The sequence below is a fragment of the Camelina sativa genome, chromosome 4 (assembly GCF_030686135.1).
Source record: "Camelina sativa cultivar CO46 ecotype springtype chromosome 4, ASM3068613v1".
NCBI classification, from domain to species: domain Eukaryota; kingdom Viridiplantae; phylum Streptophyta; class Magnoliopsida; order Brassicales; family Brassicaceae; genus Camelina; species Camelina sativa.
This window is the reverse complement of record NC_141883.1, coordinates 1,277,279-1,291,757: the sequence shown is the minus strand read 5'-3', so window position 1 is coordinate 1,291,757 and position 14,479 is coordinate 1,277,279. Positions and strand designations below refer to the sequence as shown.

Here is a 14,479-nt window from a genome sequence, read left to right as displayed (position 1 = left end):
TGAGATTTAAAATTTGTTTGTGTAAAACAATATATGTAAGTAAAATTTGTTTTCATTTATTCACCTTGTACAGCTTTTAACTTTAACAAAAAATTTATCAAAAACTTAATTCTCAATTTTTTTGTACAACTTTTATGTACAATTCTTTTCTACAGCTTTACACTATTTTATAACAGTTTACAGCTCATTTTTTTGTTCTTTGAAATGTTGAATAGATATTAACAAAAAATAAAAAAAAAATATAAAAAATATGAACAAAACATAACTAAGATATTTGTACGTATGTGTTTTTATAACATATAAAATAGACTATTAGATATCATACCATCTATTTTTTTTATTGTCATATTAGCATTTTGTTAGTTCATTAAAAATATGCTTTCGTATAAAATTTCAATATATGTTTTCAACTTTCATGTGGTTTTTCATTTTACTTTCAAACATCCAATACATTATATAATATTCTATTTATACAAACAAAAAATTAAGAAATATAAAACAAAAAGAATTAATAACAAACAAAATATCATAAATATTTGAATTAAAAAGCGTAAACATATTTTCAAGCTAAATAAATAACCTAACTAAAATGGTATGTGATCTTATAATTTATTATTATTTTGTGGTCTTAGACAAATGTCCTTTTTAATACTCATAAGGCACGGCACTGCGCTATTGGTTAGTGCCTTACTGATAAATTATACTACTACTAGAGTGTTATCATTAGTTGAGTTCTGCTGTTTGTATTTTTTCTCTGTTTCACATTAGGTTTTTCTATTATGCAATGTTCCCGTTTATTTTAGAACTGACATAGCACGAATATGGGCCTCAATCATTATCAAGCCCAGTAGAGCCCATACTTACAATATTTCAATAATTTATTTTCGTGTCTAAGTACATATACACGCAAGTGTATGTTGGTCGTCTTATAATAAGGTCCTTAATACGAAGTTACGAACCAACCCGTCCAATTAGGTCATCTCATGTACAGCCCACCCAATGATTAAAGTCGTAGAGAGCAAAAATACAACTCTCAAAGGTATTTTTTTTTTTTGATAAATTATATATCAAAAAACTGTAACAAAAGTTATTAGAACGTATAGTCTTATTTTTAAGGATATAACTTACATATCATATAAGTATAAACGTAGCGGCCCAAAACAATATGATAAATTGATAACACAAGAAATTCTTCTAGGTAGAGAGATAGTATATCACTATTAAGTATTATGAGTTAAAGATTAAAAATCATCAAAACTTAAAACTTATGCTAAAAAGATAACATATATGTTTATAAAATGTGAAATGAAACCTTTTAGAAATAGATATGAGATTACGAAGATTTCTCATGTCAAAATCCCAGACGATTCCATGAGATATGACATGTTAGGGCATGATTAGTGGTGGTTACTCATGTTGATGCTTTTATTAAACAAATAATTAAAAGAAGAGAGAGAAGAAAAAAAATTAAGAAGCGTTACTTGCTAGAGCAATGTAAGCATCGGTATTTATGTGAAAATAGACATGTGTCATTTTTTTATTGGTATTAATATTAAAAAATAAATAAAAAAGAAAAAGTGTGTAATAAAATTATTTGTTTTAGTTGTTGTGAGAAACGATTCATCGTTCTCTGTTAAAGATGGTCTTAAAGCTTAGTAATTGCCAGTTAAGGTGTCAACAATAGTCAACTACTATAGGGGATTCAAACACTTGTCTAGCTCCTAACCCTAAAATAAGTCTTCCAACACTAGTAAACGACCTAGTATACATTTAGGCAGGAAACTTCAGGCGTTCGTTTTTTGTTATTCATGTACATGAACAATCTTGATTCTTGAAAACAAATACTGTATGAAATATTTTGTGTGTCATTTTGAGTGTGAAATCTTTGGATTTTTTCACCTAATTACGTACAATAGCTTTTTCTTGGTCAAAGAATCATTGATCGATGTTGATTTATGAGTGATAATTGTAGACGTTTAACATAGGATATCATATTTAATGAATGTAGTTGATCTTATCTCTATAGAATATTCTATTCGACTTTTGAATTACGATTGATTGAGATAGTAATTATTAAATCGTGATTGTTTATATAACCTTTGGAAAAAAAGGACGAATACACTAGTCTTGCTTTTTTGACTCATAATAGCGAACACGTTTGTGTGAATTTTCTAATAAGTTATTAACATTTACTAGTACAAAATAGATTATAATTAACTAAAGAAATAAATATAACCAAATTAATTTATAAAATAATGTGGGTCGGTTTTTGTATTATTATGTATACTATTAGTTAATTGGTTTAATGAGGTGATTGTCGAGCATGTGATTACCAAAAACATAATTAGAGAGTAAATACAAACACTAGAAAAAATAAAATATGTTACAAAATCTTATAAAATACTATAATTAAAAGAGGATATTTTGTAGCCACTAAATGATTTTAATGATATAAAGTCAACATGAATCTCACATGGCCGACACACACACATTTTGTTAGCACCACTTCCTTTATGTACCCACCTTTTTTACCCCCTCTTTGTGTACTACTAAAATCCCACATATTCTACTTTTTACATCTTTGAGAATAAAGGATTAAAATTAGCAAAACTCGTCGAAAAAAATCGTGTGTCCTACATGAACATAGATGCTTTATATGAATCGAACGCCGGAAAATTATAACTTTATCAAAAACTCCGCATTATCTTTAATTTCATTTAATCTTTATCACACTTTAGTTCAAGGTTTTTTAATTAATTAGTCAGTGCATAGGAATGATTGGTTTATGCTCATATGCTAAATGCTAGATTAATAAAAAAACGCGTTTCGCACTTAGTCTCGAGCCCGAGTAACGTTCAAGATATTGGAGCACATTTAGGATTAGTTTGTTTAACTTTGCCAAGTCTAAAAAGAAGAAATTTGTCTTCTAAAAGATCAATGATCATACAAGTCAATAAATATGCAGAAACATGTGCCACACGTGGTTAGAGAACCAACAACGATATCGATGTATACGTGTTTCCAAAAATCGCAGAGTTCGCTACAACCAAAACGTATTGACAAATCCAGTGAAAAAGATGTTGTTTTCTCCAAAATATGTTGATTTTTCTCCAGTATCATATATGGTCATTTACTTTGTGGTCTAATTTGCGCTAGAGACATGAGTAGCAATATTGTCGCCAACACCACAATAAAAGGTCACATTCTTCATCAAGTCAGCATTAACATCAATCCAAAACAAGTTGCGGAAGAAAAAAACTATTTAGGCGGAGGACTTTTTTAATAAAAGGATAAAATTCGAGAGTAATTATGAAGAATACGTTTCATGTAAGGTGAAACTAAAAATGAGATTGGTCAGACTCCATATCATACAAAAGTATGTCCATCGATGTAAAGAGAAAGGGGAAACAATGCTCTATATATGTCAAACCTATCGCTTTTTTTTTTTTTAATTTATTAGACATTTCCCTAAACAAACCATAAATAATTATTAACAAAAAAAAAGGATATTTCCATCGACACATTTCTCAATTTTCAAAACAAAAATTTACAATGCATTGACTAATAACACATTTGTATTTTCTTTGTAAGGGTTTTAACAAGATGTTTGTCCATGGAAAAAGTTGCAAAAATGCTGGCGGCTACAAAACAAACTTATAAATATTGTTTTAGCAATAGTCAACAGTTGAATCTGGTACCCATGGAAGAAAAGAACACATTAGAAACTCATTCACACAGTTTTAAAAGAATTCTATAATCCATCATCCATGCACCAACCAAAAAACTCATGCAAAATATGCAACTACTAGTAGTCTCAAGTTTTTTACACGTGTGACATATCATGGGCTTTATGGGTCAGGCCCATATTACATAGTAATGTCAGGGGGGTGCAATTTCGTAAAAAAACGAGGCTACTAAAATGCCTTAATGGGGCCAGATCTGCGCTTTGTCGCGATGTCATTATCGGCCAAGATATGCGATAGCGACCTTCGTACAAAGTCTCTCCCTCTCTCTCTCTCTCTCACTCACCCTATTCCTATTTTTTTCCTTTTTTCTTTCTAAAACATGGAAACGTTTTATTTCTAAAATCTTATAAAACTTCTCTATTTATGAGAAGGTGAAGAAATAGATACTACTAATAATAGTTTTGCAAAAACATACTCCACTTAAGTTTAATAAATTTAGAGGGGTATATTCAATCTAATATTTCAAATGATTTGAATTTTTATGAGATTTTAAATGATTTTGATGATTTTAGGGGAGTTGATATGATTTATTGTAAAATTCTTTCAAATCTCACCTAAAACCATGAGATTTGGATTTCTGTATTTTTAACTAAACAAATCCTCTCAAATCCTTCATAATCCCTAAAGATCATTAAAATCCAAATCCACAATCTATTTTGAATAACAGTGGATTTTAAAGTAAATTTTTAAATCATCAGCTCAATAACAGTGGATTTTAAAGTAAATTTTTAAATCATCAGTTCAATAACAGAAAATTTTAATAGAGTTTTTAAAATCTATAATTGAATAATATATGATTTGTAAATTTTACACAAATTACTTAAAATGTCAAGTTGAATACACACCCCTTAAGCACGTTAAATGTTTGGTAATTTTGGTAGAGATAATAAAATCCTGGTAATCTTTAATCATCTTTATTACAGACAAAAAAATTGAGGTCAATTTAATAACACAAAATAATTATAATATAGTTTCTGATAATGATGTTAATTTTATTGAGGAAATTTGTGCTAAAATAGTAACTTTTTGTTGGATGGATCATATCATGAGCCATTAAGAAAAAGTCCAAAACTTTTTCTTCTTCAAAGTTGGACTCAAGTTAGAAAGAGAAAGATAAAAAAAAAAAGAGCTACAGAGACATATATATATATATATAAATATAAATAAATAAAATTGAAAAGGAAGCTCATCAGAGAGCAAAAAAAAAAACTGATATAGACAGAGAGAGCGAAACGTATCTGGGGAAAATCTAAAAAATTCGATTTCATTTTTCTTCTATTTTTATTTTTTTACTTACTTTTAAAAGCAATAAAATCTCATTGTACATTTTACATAAAGAAGAAAATATAAACAAAAACACACAGAAGAGGAAAGAAGAAAGAGCTTGAAGAAAGAAAAAAAAAAATGAAATACAATTGAATTTGTTTCCTAAAAGTGATGAGAAGAAGAGATTTAAGGTTTTAATAATGCAATGTTCAATCCTTTCCCAACTCATTACAGGTAATGAAAATTATTATTTTTTCTCTCCATGTGCGTTTAACGAAAGTTTCGGTTTTTTTTTTTTAGTTGTTGTTGTTGTGTGCTTCGTTGTTTGTTCTTCTGGTGTTTGTGTGTTCTTTGGTCAAAGCTTCAATTGTTATTTTAAAGTTGTTGGATTTGAGACAGTGAACATAGCTGTGTTCTTTGTTCCGAGAAGAAACAACAATAATAACATTCACGCCTGTAAAGAGCTTATGATTAGTGTTTTTTTTTTAGTATTATTAATTTCTCTGACAATAATTAGTGACAAAACATTTTTTTAATTCAATTCTTCTCTGTAAGAAAGAAAGAAACCTTCGGAAACTGAGCAAAGTTTGCTTCTTTTGAGAGCCATGCGTTTGAGAAAGCTTTGATTTTTTTTTTTTTCTCTTTTGTTCTTGAATTTGCAAAAAAACTGTCCTTTTTCGTGTACAGGTTTCTAGGGTTTTTGTTTTTAGTATATAGTAATCTATTGAAAAGAATCACGCAAAACAATGTTTATGGTAAAATTCTTAATCATAAACAAACACTACGCATGCTTTTTAGTAGTATGTTTTATATGAATGAATGCAACAAAAAGGCTCTAACTTTTTTTTGTTGTTGGCTAAGACGTTTTTTTCTCTGTTGTTGTTGTTGTTGTAGCTCAGATATGAACTGGGCACTCAACAATCATCAAGAATTAGAAAACCCAGAAGAAGAAGAGCCACCAAGGATTGAAGTTTCTGATTCTCAAGCACCGGAGAAATTGAAAAGCAGCGATTTTTATCAACTGGGTGGTGCTCTGAATTCGACTGACAAGCCGAGAAAAATCGATTTTTGGCGTTCTGGGTTGATGGGTTTTGCCAAGATGCAGCAGCAGCAGCACTCAGTGGCGGTGAAGATGAATAGTAGTAGTAACGATCAAATGGGTAACAAAAAGGGGTCAACTTTCATACAAGAGCATCGAGCATTGCTACCTAAAGCTTTGATTCTGTGGATCATCATTGTTGGGTTTATAAGCCGTGGGATTTATCAGTGGATGGATGATGCTAACAAGATTAGAAGAGAAGAGGTTTTGGTTGGCATGTGTGATCAAAGAGCTAGAATGTTGCAGGATCAGTTTAGTGTTAGTGTTAATCATGTTCATGCTTTGGCTATTCTCGTCTCCACCTTTCATTACCACAAGAATCCATCTGCAATTGATCAGGTTAGTCTGTGAGTTCATTAAAAAGCTCAAAAGCTTTGGGGAAACTTTTTGGAGTTGGTAGATTCATTAATGCAAAGTTGACTTTTTTTGTCTTTGAATTTACTCATTTAAGTTTTGTTATTGAGTAAATGAAGTTAAATTTTGTTTCTTTGTTTTGATTGTCAGAGGATACGGAAATTTATGAATCTTTTATACTGGTTTGTGGTGAAATTTTGCAGGAGACGTTTGCGGAATACACAGCAAGAACAGCGTTTGAGAGACCGTTGCTAAGTGGAGTGGCTTACGCTGAAAAAGTTGAGAATTCTGAGAGGGAGATGTTTGAGCGGCAGCACGATTGGGTTATAAAGACAATGGACAGAGGAGAGCCTTCACCGGTTAGGGACGAGTATGCTCCTGTCATATTCTCTCAAGATAGTGTCTCTTACCTTGAGTCACTCGATATGATGTCAGGCGAGGTAATAATATAAACACTTTCTGGTTTTGATATTTTGGTTCTGTATCCACCTACATGCAGCTTCTTAAATTTAGCTTTTTCTATGCAGGAGGATCGTGAGAACATTTTGCGAGCTAGAGAAACTGGAAAAGCTGTCTTGACAAGCCCTTTTAGGTTGTTGGAAACTCACCATCTTGGAGTTGTGTTGACATTCCCTGTCTACAAGTCTTCTCTTCCTGAAAACCCAACGGTCCAAGAGCGTATTGCAGCCACTGCAGGGTAAAGTTCTCAAATCCCCATTAGATAGAAGAAGCAAATTTTGAGATTGAAAGATTGGTGTAGGTGTGTGATCATGTGAAGATTGATGCTTGAATTTGAAATGCAGGTACCTTGGTGGTGCGTTTGATGTGGAGTCTCTAGTCGAGAATTTACTTGGTCAGCTTGCTGGTAACCAAGCAATAGTTGTGCATGTGTATGATATCACCAATGCATCAGATCCACTTGTCATGTACGGCAATCAAGATGAAGAAGGTGACACATCTCTCTCTCATGAGAGCAAGCTTGATTTCGGAGACCCCTTCAGGAAACATAAGATGATATGCAGGTACCAAACATAAGATCTTTAAACTAAAATACTTCCTAATATATAAAACCTGATGTCTTGTTTTAACAATTTCGAGTGCAGGTACCACCAAAAGGCACCAATACCATTGAATGTCCTCACTACTGTGCCATTGTTCTTTGCGATTGGTTTCTTGGTGGGTTATATACTGTATGGTGCAGCTATGCATATAGTAAAAGTCGAAGACGATTTCCATGAAATGCAAGAGCTTAAAGTTCGAGCAGAAGCTGCTGATGTCGCTAAATCGCAGTTTCTTGCCACCGTGTCTCACGAGATCAGGACACCAATGAATGGCATTCTCGGTACTCTATCATCAAACAAGTTTCAGTACTGTTTCCTTCATCTTTAGTTTCTCAAACTGACTCACAGATTTTGGTTTTTGTCTTTTTTTTCTTTCTGCAGGAATGCTTGCTATGCTGCTAGATACAGAACTCAGCTCAACACAAAGAGACTACGCTCAAACTGCTCAAGTATGTGGCAAAGCATTGATTGCATTGATAAATGAGGTTCTTGATCGTGCCAAGATTGAAGCTGGAAAGCTGGAACTAGAATCTGTACCTTTCGATATCCGTTCAATACTAGATGATGTCCTTTCTCTGTTCTCTGAGGAGTCACGGAACAAAGGCATTGAGGTGAGTTTTCAATACATGGAAAAAAAGATACATCCTTTTGAAGTTGTTGCTGCTGATTTCTTGATTTCAAATTTGGCAGCTTGCGGTATTCGTTTCGGACAAAGTACCAGAGATAGTCAAAGGAGATTCAGGGAGGTTCAGACAGATAATCATAAACCTTGTTGGAAACTCGGTTAAAGTTAGTTCTTTTATCATAAAAGTGTTTTCGTTTCTCATCGATATTGGATTCTTGTTTGATCAAGATGTTGTCTTCTTATTGACAGTTCACAGAGAAAGGACATATCTTTGTTAAAGTCCATCTTGCGGAACAGTTAAAAGATGAAGCTGAACCAAAAACCATATTGAATGGAGGAGGAGTGTCAGAAGAAATGATAGTTTCCTCTAAACCGTCAAGTTACAACACACTGAGCGGTTACGAAGCTGCTGATGGTCGGAATAGTTGGGATTCATTCAAGCATTTGGTTTCCGAGGAGCAGTTGTTATCAGACTTTGACATTTCCAGCAATGTTAGGCTTATGGTTTCGATTGAAGACACAGGTATTGGAATCCCTTTAGCTGCGCAAGGCCGTGTTTTTATGCCGTTTATGCAAGCGGATAGTTCAACTTCAAGAAATTATGGAGGTACTGGGATTGGTTTGAGTATAAGCAAGTGCCTCGTTGAACTTATGCGCGGTCAGATAAGTTTCATAAGCCGACCTCACATTGGAAGCACGTTCTGGTTCACGGCTGTGTTAGAGAAATGCGATAAATGCAGTGCGGTTAACCATTTGAAGAAACCTAACGTTGAGCACTTGCCTTCTACTTTTAAAGGAATGAGAGCTTTAGTTGTTGATGCTAAGCCTGTTAGAGCTGCCGTGACTAAATACCATATGAAAAGACTTGGAATCAATGTCGATGTCGTGACTAGTCTCAAAACTGCTGTTGTTGCGGCTGCTACGTTTGGAAGAAACGGTTCTCCTCTCCCATCCGGGTAAAACATTGAAAGCTCAATTATTATGTTTTAGTTTTGTTTCTGTTTGGTATAGCAAAATTGGTAACAGATCAGTTTTTATATATGCCAAGTACTAGAATAACTCGTTTTTTGCCTTTCACAGAACAACAAAACCGCAGCTGGATATGATCTTAGTAGAGAAAGATTCATGGATTTCAACTGAAGATATAGACTCAGAGATGCGTGTATTGAACTCAAGAAGTAATGGAAACGTTCAACACAAGTCACCAAAACTAGCTCTATTCGCAACAAACATTACAAATTCAGAATTCGACAGAGCTAAAGCAGCAGGGTTTGCAGATACGGTAATAATGAAACCGTTAAGAGCAAGCATGATCGGCGCGTGTCTTCAGCAAGTTCTTGAGCTGAGAAAGACGAGACAACAACATCCTGAGGGATCATCTCCGGCAACACTCAAAAGCTTGCTTACCGGGAAAAAGATTCTTGTGGTTGATGATAATATAGTAAACCGGAGAGTAGCTGCAGGAGCTCTCAAGAAATTTGGAGCTGAGGTAGTTTGTGCAGAGAGTGGTCAAGTTGCTTTGGGTTTGCTTCAGATTCCACACAGTTTTGATGCTTGCTTCATGGATATTCAAATGCCACAGATGGACGGGTAACTAACTATTAACCGAATTTAGTTTGCCGCCTAAATATAACGTTACTATAGTTTGATTTGGATTTGGTTGTTTACTTTTTGGTTATCAGATTTGAAGCGACTCGGCAGATAAGGATGATGGAGCAGGAAGCAAAAGAGAAGACGAAGCTCGAATGGCATTTACCTATTCTGGCGATGACCGCGGATGTGATTCATGCAACCTATGAAGAATGTTTGAAGAGTGGAATGGATGGTTATGTCTCAAAGCCTTTTGAAGAAGAGAATCTCTATAAATCTGTTGCCAAATCATTCAAACCTAATCCAATCTCAGATTCTTCTTCTTCATAATCCAATCTTCCGGCGAGTCTTTTTTTTGTTTGTCTCTCTGCAGCCGGAGAATGGACCGATTCTGCTGATTGATTGGGATATATATGCATTTTGATTGCTGTAAATATAGGTTCACAGTCCAGAGATTTTGTAAGGTTTTTTTTCTTCTTTTTCTAAGTAATGTAGCTTGGTATGGCCATTAAGTATGTTGTTTAATGACAACTATCGACGGTTCAGTGTTGATCTTAGCCTAAGTATTAATTCCACAGGAATGGGTCTGTACTGTATCAGATTTGGTTAGTTGTTTAAACATCAGTTTCGTGTAATTTTCTAATAATCTCTTTATTTCTTTATAACATCTTGTAGAGTAACCTGAGACTAGACGATTTCGATTCACCTTTGAGGTCCTTTAACAACCAAGTTGCACTCAAGAAACCTCACACAATCTCGATGGAACGATGAACATAGAAAGAGGTTAAGCAAGAAATCGACACAATTCACTCTCTTGATAAGAACCTGAATCTCATTGCTTATATACTCACTCCCACTTGTAACTGACGTAGCCGCTATCGCATGGCACCTTTAACCGCCTTTAAGAGATTGCGACTGCCACTTCATTAGCTCTCAGTTGACTTGAGATTCCAAACCGAAGAAACAGACTGCGTTTTAATCAACTTCTTGGTACTCCGATCTTACTAAACCGAGTGAGATAACCAAAGACAATCAACGACCAACTTCACGTCTTCAACACATCTAAAGGGGATAAACCGGAAATGTCGATTGAATCTAACCGGAAATTTTGGAAGAATCTAGATTGTACCCATGAGAGCGCATCAAGTGATTTGGACAAGCATGTGGGGATCCACCCATTACACATCCACATTAGTCTGTTTTTTGTTGTTGTTGTTGTTGATAAAAGACTAATCGTCTATAATCAAATGTGCGATTAGGATGTGAAGACGTAGTAGGACTTGTCCAAGTACGAATCAAAAAATATCTGATTATACATATTTATTGAGAATTTCAGATGATTGAATTGAAATGAGAAAAAAAGAAGTGAAGAAATAAATGTGGTTGATGTGTGACCGCAGCAGCAGCGAACACAATGTGGGAGAGTGGACTAGTTGTTGTTGTCACGTAATATCTTGTTTGTTGATACCTTATACAATACAAGTGTTCGACCTACATTTCGTGCCAGTTTAAATTATAGTTGGTGCGTATGTATGTACATATAATACACACCCATCTTAGCTACTTTCATCTACTAGTATTTTATAAATGTCGTACTAGATTCATATTTTTAAAAATATATAACTAGTGAATACGAAACAGACATTCAATACCATAAGAAAAGAACAGTTCTAGATTAGTGTGAAAACTGGTAAGTAAAGTAAATAAATTAATAACTCCGAACCTAACGAACATTAATAATGAAAAAGTAAACGGCGTTAAAAGACAAAAAAAGAGAAAAAAAAAGAGTAAACGGCGTCAGAACGACCGTTAAAAAATCAGCCGAATCGTAGATAATGTGTGGCTAATAGGCTCCGGATTTCACGGCGTCTGTCTCTAACAGTTAAAAACTTTTTTTGTCGGGACTGCAAATTCGCATTTATCTTGTTGTTGTTGGTCAAATTACAAGAGTAAAGACCATGCATAAATCACTCTTTTTAATTATCTAAATTTTCTTTATTTATAATCACGAAGTCGTGACTCTCATGAGTAGTCAAAAACACTAATTAAAAATAAAAACGCTGTATCTATATCTTAAAACTGTCATTATTAGTACGTTAGGGCATCATTAATGGGAGAACTTTTTTTTGTGTTCTTAGATTAAATATATAGTGAAAATAATGTTAGATCAGTTGTTAAGATCATAGGTAAAAAAAATGGGAGAACTAATTATGGTGTTCTTAGAAATAATATATTGTGATTCTATTTGAAATAATATATTGGTTCAACTCAAAGAATGCATCTTCCATTTACTAGTAGTGGGGAGCTAGAACGGGCACAGTTTCACCATGGTGGTGAGGAATGGACTCGGAGACATTTAGTCATGTATAGATAACAACATTTTCGTGGAACCCAGTTTAACAAGACTTACATAGTGGATAATATTAAACACTTCATACCAAGTCTTATAAAGAAGACTTGTCTAGTTATTGTATGTATATGTACAAACTTGACTTGAGACTCAATTCCATTTGCGTGTTGTCCCAGACTCGGTGGTTGCAAAGACAAAGAGTGTTTACTCGGTGATTAACATTTCCCCTTCACCCATCATTCCTTGAAGCTTCCCTCTCTGAGAAAAAAAACAAAAACTACTGTTATTATAGGTATCACCAAATTCCTACAATCCAGCCTGAAATCACTTATGGGAGTTGGCTGGATTAAAAGGATCTAAGGAAATAACCATTCCAGAAACCAGACAGCATCTCACATTTATAAACAAACAGCAACTCAAATTTATCAGCTACCTGTAAAGCTATCAACATTCAATACAAACTAACAAGAGAACAAAACTAACAACTCAAAACGATCTACAACCCCGAAAACAGCAATGTGAAAGCATGGTTTCATGTTCCAGCAAAGGAGGGCATGAGCCAAGAGAAAACTCCAACAATTGTATATTTTCCTATCGAAAACCGATACAAATTAGCATCACTGTGTCCAATTTTTATTAGCAGGAGGTGTCATGGAAAAGGGAGAGATTGCTTACTATTAGTCTTGACCTTCGTTGTCTCAGTCGTTTCTGCGATCAAAAGTTCATGTTTTATTGTCTTTAAATGACCCAAGGAATCATGTACAGCTCGAGTATATGGGCAGAAACAAATTTTGCATAAGAAAGAGCAGAGCTAAGAATAAAAGCTCACTCACCTCTACCATGGAAGCAAATCTGAGAGAAAGTTTCTTGTTCATAAAGTTTAGCCAAATTTCAGAGAGCAACTTGTTAAGCCATTGACAATGTTCCAAAGGAGTTATCGTCTGTAGAAAGCAACAACGCGGGACTCTTATAACATCGAGCGATATAAAGATAAGAAGAAGATTGAGATGAAGATACAGTAAAGGTAAAGGGCCATACTTTGTTGGTGACTATTCCAGCAAATGCATCCAGATATCGCCTACCACTTTTATCAAACAAGTATTGCATCTTGCCTTCAACGATGTTAAGCTGCAGGACAACAACAAGATATAATCAGTATTATCAGATCCAATTAGGTCACAACATGGATCATGAAGCTGAAGAAAACCGCAATCAAGATCAAATCTATTGTTATGGTTTGAACTCTAATAACTATGGCTAGTGTCAAACTGATCAAATCCCCACAAATATTCTACTATTAGAACAAACAGAACCCTAACAAATTGATCATAACTTATGCTACAGTTTTATGAATTCGAAAACCCCCAAATCAGAAACATCCGATTGCGTAGTGATCACAATCACGATCGGTCAAAAACCAACAAAATCAAAATTTCAATTCGATATCAGCAGAAGAATACATCAAATTCAACGAGATGATGAACGTACAGGCGTTTGGTAGAAGTGGAAAAGAGAAGGTCCGAGAAACTTCTTCCGTTTCAGGAAAACTTCATCGGCGAAAGGACCGTTATACGGACGCGGCTGGTGATCGAACGGCGGAATCTGCGGCGTCGAAGTGGAGAAATCGGAGTAAGGAAAGCGCACGGCGATGATGAACACCGGAAGAACTCGTGAGATTTTCAATTGCCGGAAAACTGACCTTCGACGGCGAAGGGAAGAAATGAAAATTTTTCTTTCTTTCCAAAACATCTCGACCAATGATGTGAAACCACGACACATGAGAACTAGGCTTGGATCAGTTCTCATTTAAAATCATAAAATTTGATCTAAGCTCACTATTCACTTTTTTATTGATTTTTTTGGACTTAGAACACATCATGTGTTCCCCGTTAATGATGGCCTAACAATGACCACTAAATAATTTAGATTACCTCACCACCACCGTCACCGTATTAAATGCAACTTTTATGTATATACAGATAAGTTTCACGCATTTGGAAGAGTAGTAGGAGCTAGGAGTATGTGTATGTCACACAATTTTCATAAGAAAGGAATAATATACATTTCTTTTATAGAAGCAAATGGAAATAATGTGAAGAAAAATCCAAGATCTATTACAAAAATTAATTGTTTTTTTTTTTTAGGAAAGACAAATCGATATTATTAGTAGTTAGCCGATAAATGCCGAAATCGACTCAATTATACATGTAAGAAAAAGAAAAAAAAATCAAACACCATATCCTTTTCTTTATCTTCAGTAGATTGTCTTTTAATTTTCTTACCAATTTCGATTTTTGACACAATCAATTGTTAATATATTTACCTAAAATAGAATTTTGCATAATATTGTCAGATCTTAACGCTGTTAAAATTATAAACATAGTAGAT

The 14,479-nt window shown here is 34.0% G+C and overlaps 2 protein-coding genes across 6 annotated transcripts; one reads left to right on the top strand and one right to left on the bottom strand.

Annotated features, from left to right (window-relative positions):
• Window positions 1-4,915: 4,915 nt before the first annotated feature.
• LOC104774020 (histidine kinase 4) lies at window positions 4,916-10,403 on the top strand. 4 transcript variants are annotated; one of them, XM_087509690.1, is made up of 11 exons: window positions 4,916-5,246; window positions 5,907-6,450; window positions 6,669-6,905; window positions 6,993-7,162; window positions 7,269-7,487; window positions 7,569-7,807; window positions 7,908-8,137; window positions 8,217-8,315; window positions 8,401-9,107; window positions 9,232-9,741; window positions 9,834-10,403. In XM_087509690.1, exons 1-11 carry the CDS (start codon window positions 5,218-5,220, stop codon window positions 10,069-10,071), a joined length of 3,222 nt encoding a protein of 1,073 aa, XP_087365816.1. In that variant the 5' UTR covers window positions 4,916-5,217; the 3' UTR covers window positions 10,072-10,403. The 4 variants fall into 4 exon arrangements, with proteins under 4 accessions (XP_087365816.1, XP_087365815.1, XP_087365818.1 ...); XM_087509689.1 differs by having other exon boundaries at window positions 4,922-5,246; window positions 5,912-6,450; XM_087509692.1 differs by lacking the exon at window positions 4,916-5,246 and adding an exon at window positions 5,295-5,767 and having other exon boundaries at window positions 5,912-6,450.
• Window positions 10,404-12,006: 1,603 nt separating this feature from the next.
• Window positions 12,007-13,999, bottom strand: LOC147945193 (uncharacterized). 2 transcript variants are annotated; one of them, XM_087509045.1, is made up of 5 exons: window positions 13,580-13,990; window positions 13,130-13,219; window positions 12,925-13,032; window positions 12,767-12,799; window positions 12,007-12,349 (listed from the first exon to the last, which is right to left on the bottom strand). In XM_087509045.1, exons 1-5 carry the CDS (start codon window positions 13,895-13,897, stop codon window positions 12,296-12,298), a joined length of 603 nt encoding a protein of 200 aa, XP_087365171.1. In that variant the 5' UTR covers window positions 13,898-13,990; the 3' UTR covers window positions 12,007-12,295. The 2 variants fall into 2 exon arrangements, with proteins under 2 accessions (XP_087365171.1, XP_087365170.1); XM_087509044.1 differs by lacking the exon at window positions 12,007-12,349 and adding an exon at window positions 12,444-12,682 and having other exon boundaries at window positions 13,580-13,999.
• Window positions 14,000-14,479: the final 480 nt, after the last annotated feature.

Coding starts and splice junctions, on each gene's coding strand:
- LOC147945193 (XM_087509044.1), bottom strand. CDS start 13,897: ATGAGAACTGATCCAAGCCTAGTTCTCATGTGTCGTGGTTTCACATCA. Junction 13,033..13,129: donor CTGGAATAGTCACCAACAAA/GTATGGCCCTTT, acceptor TGCTTTCTACAG/ACGATAACTCCTTTGGAACA. Junction 12,800..12,924: donor GATTTGCTTCCATGGTAGAG/GTGAGTGAGCTT, acceptor TTTTGATCGCAG/AAACGACTGAGACAACGAAG.
- LOC104774020 (XM_087509690.1), top strand. CDS start 5,218: ATGTTCAATCCTTTCCCAACTCATTACAG. Junction 9,108..9,231: donor GGTTCTCCTCTCCCATCCGG/GTAAAACATTGA, acceptor TGCCTTTCACAG/AACAACAAAACCGCAGCTGG. Junction 9,742..9,833: donor CAAATGCCACAGATGGACGG/GTAACTAACTAT, acceptor TTTGGTTATCAG/ATTTGAAGCGACTCGGCAGA.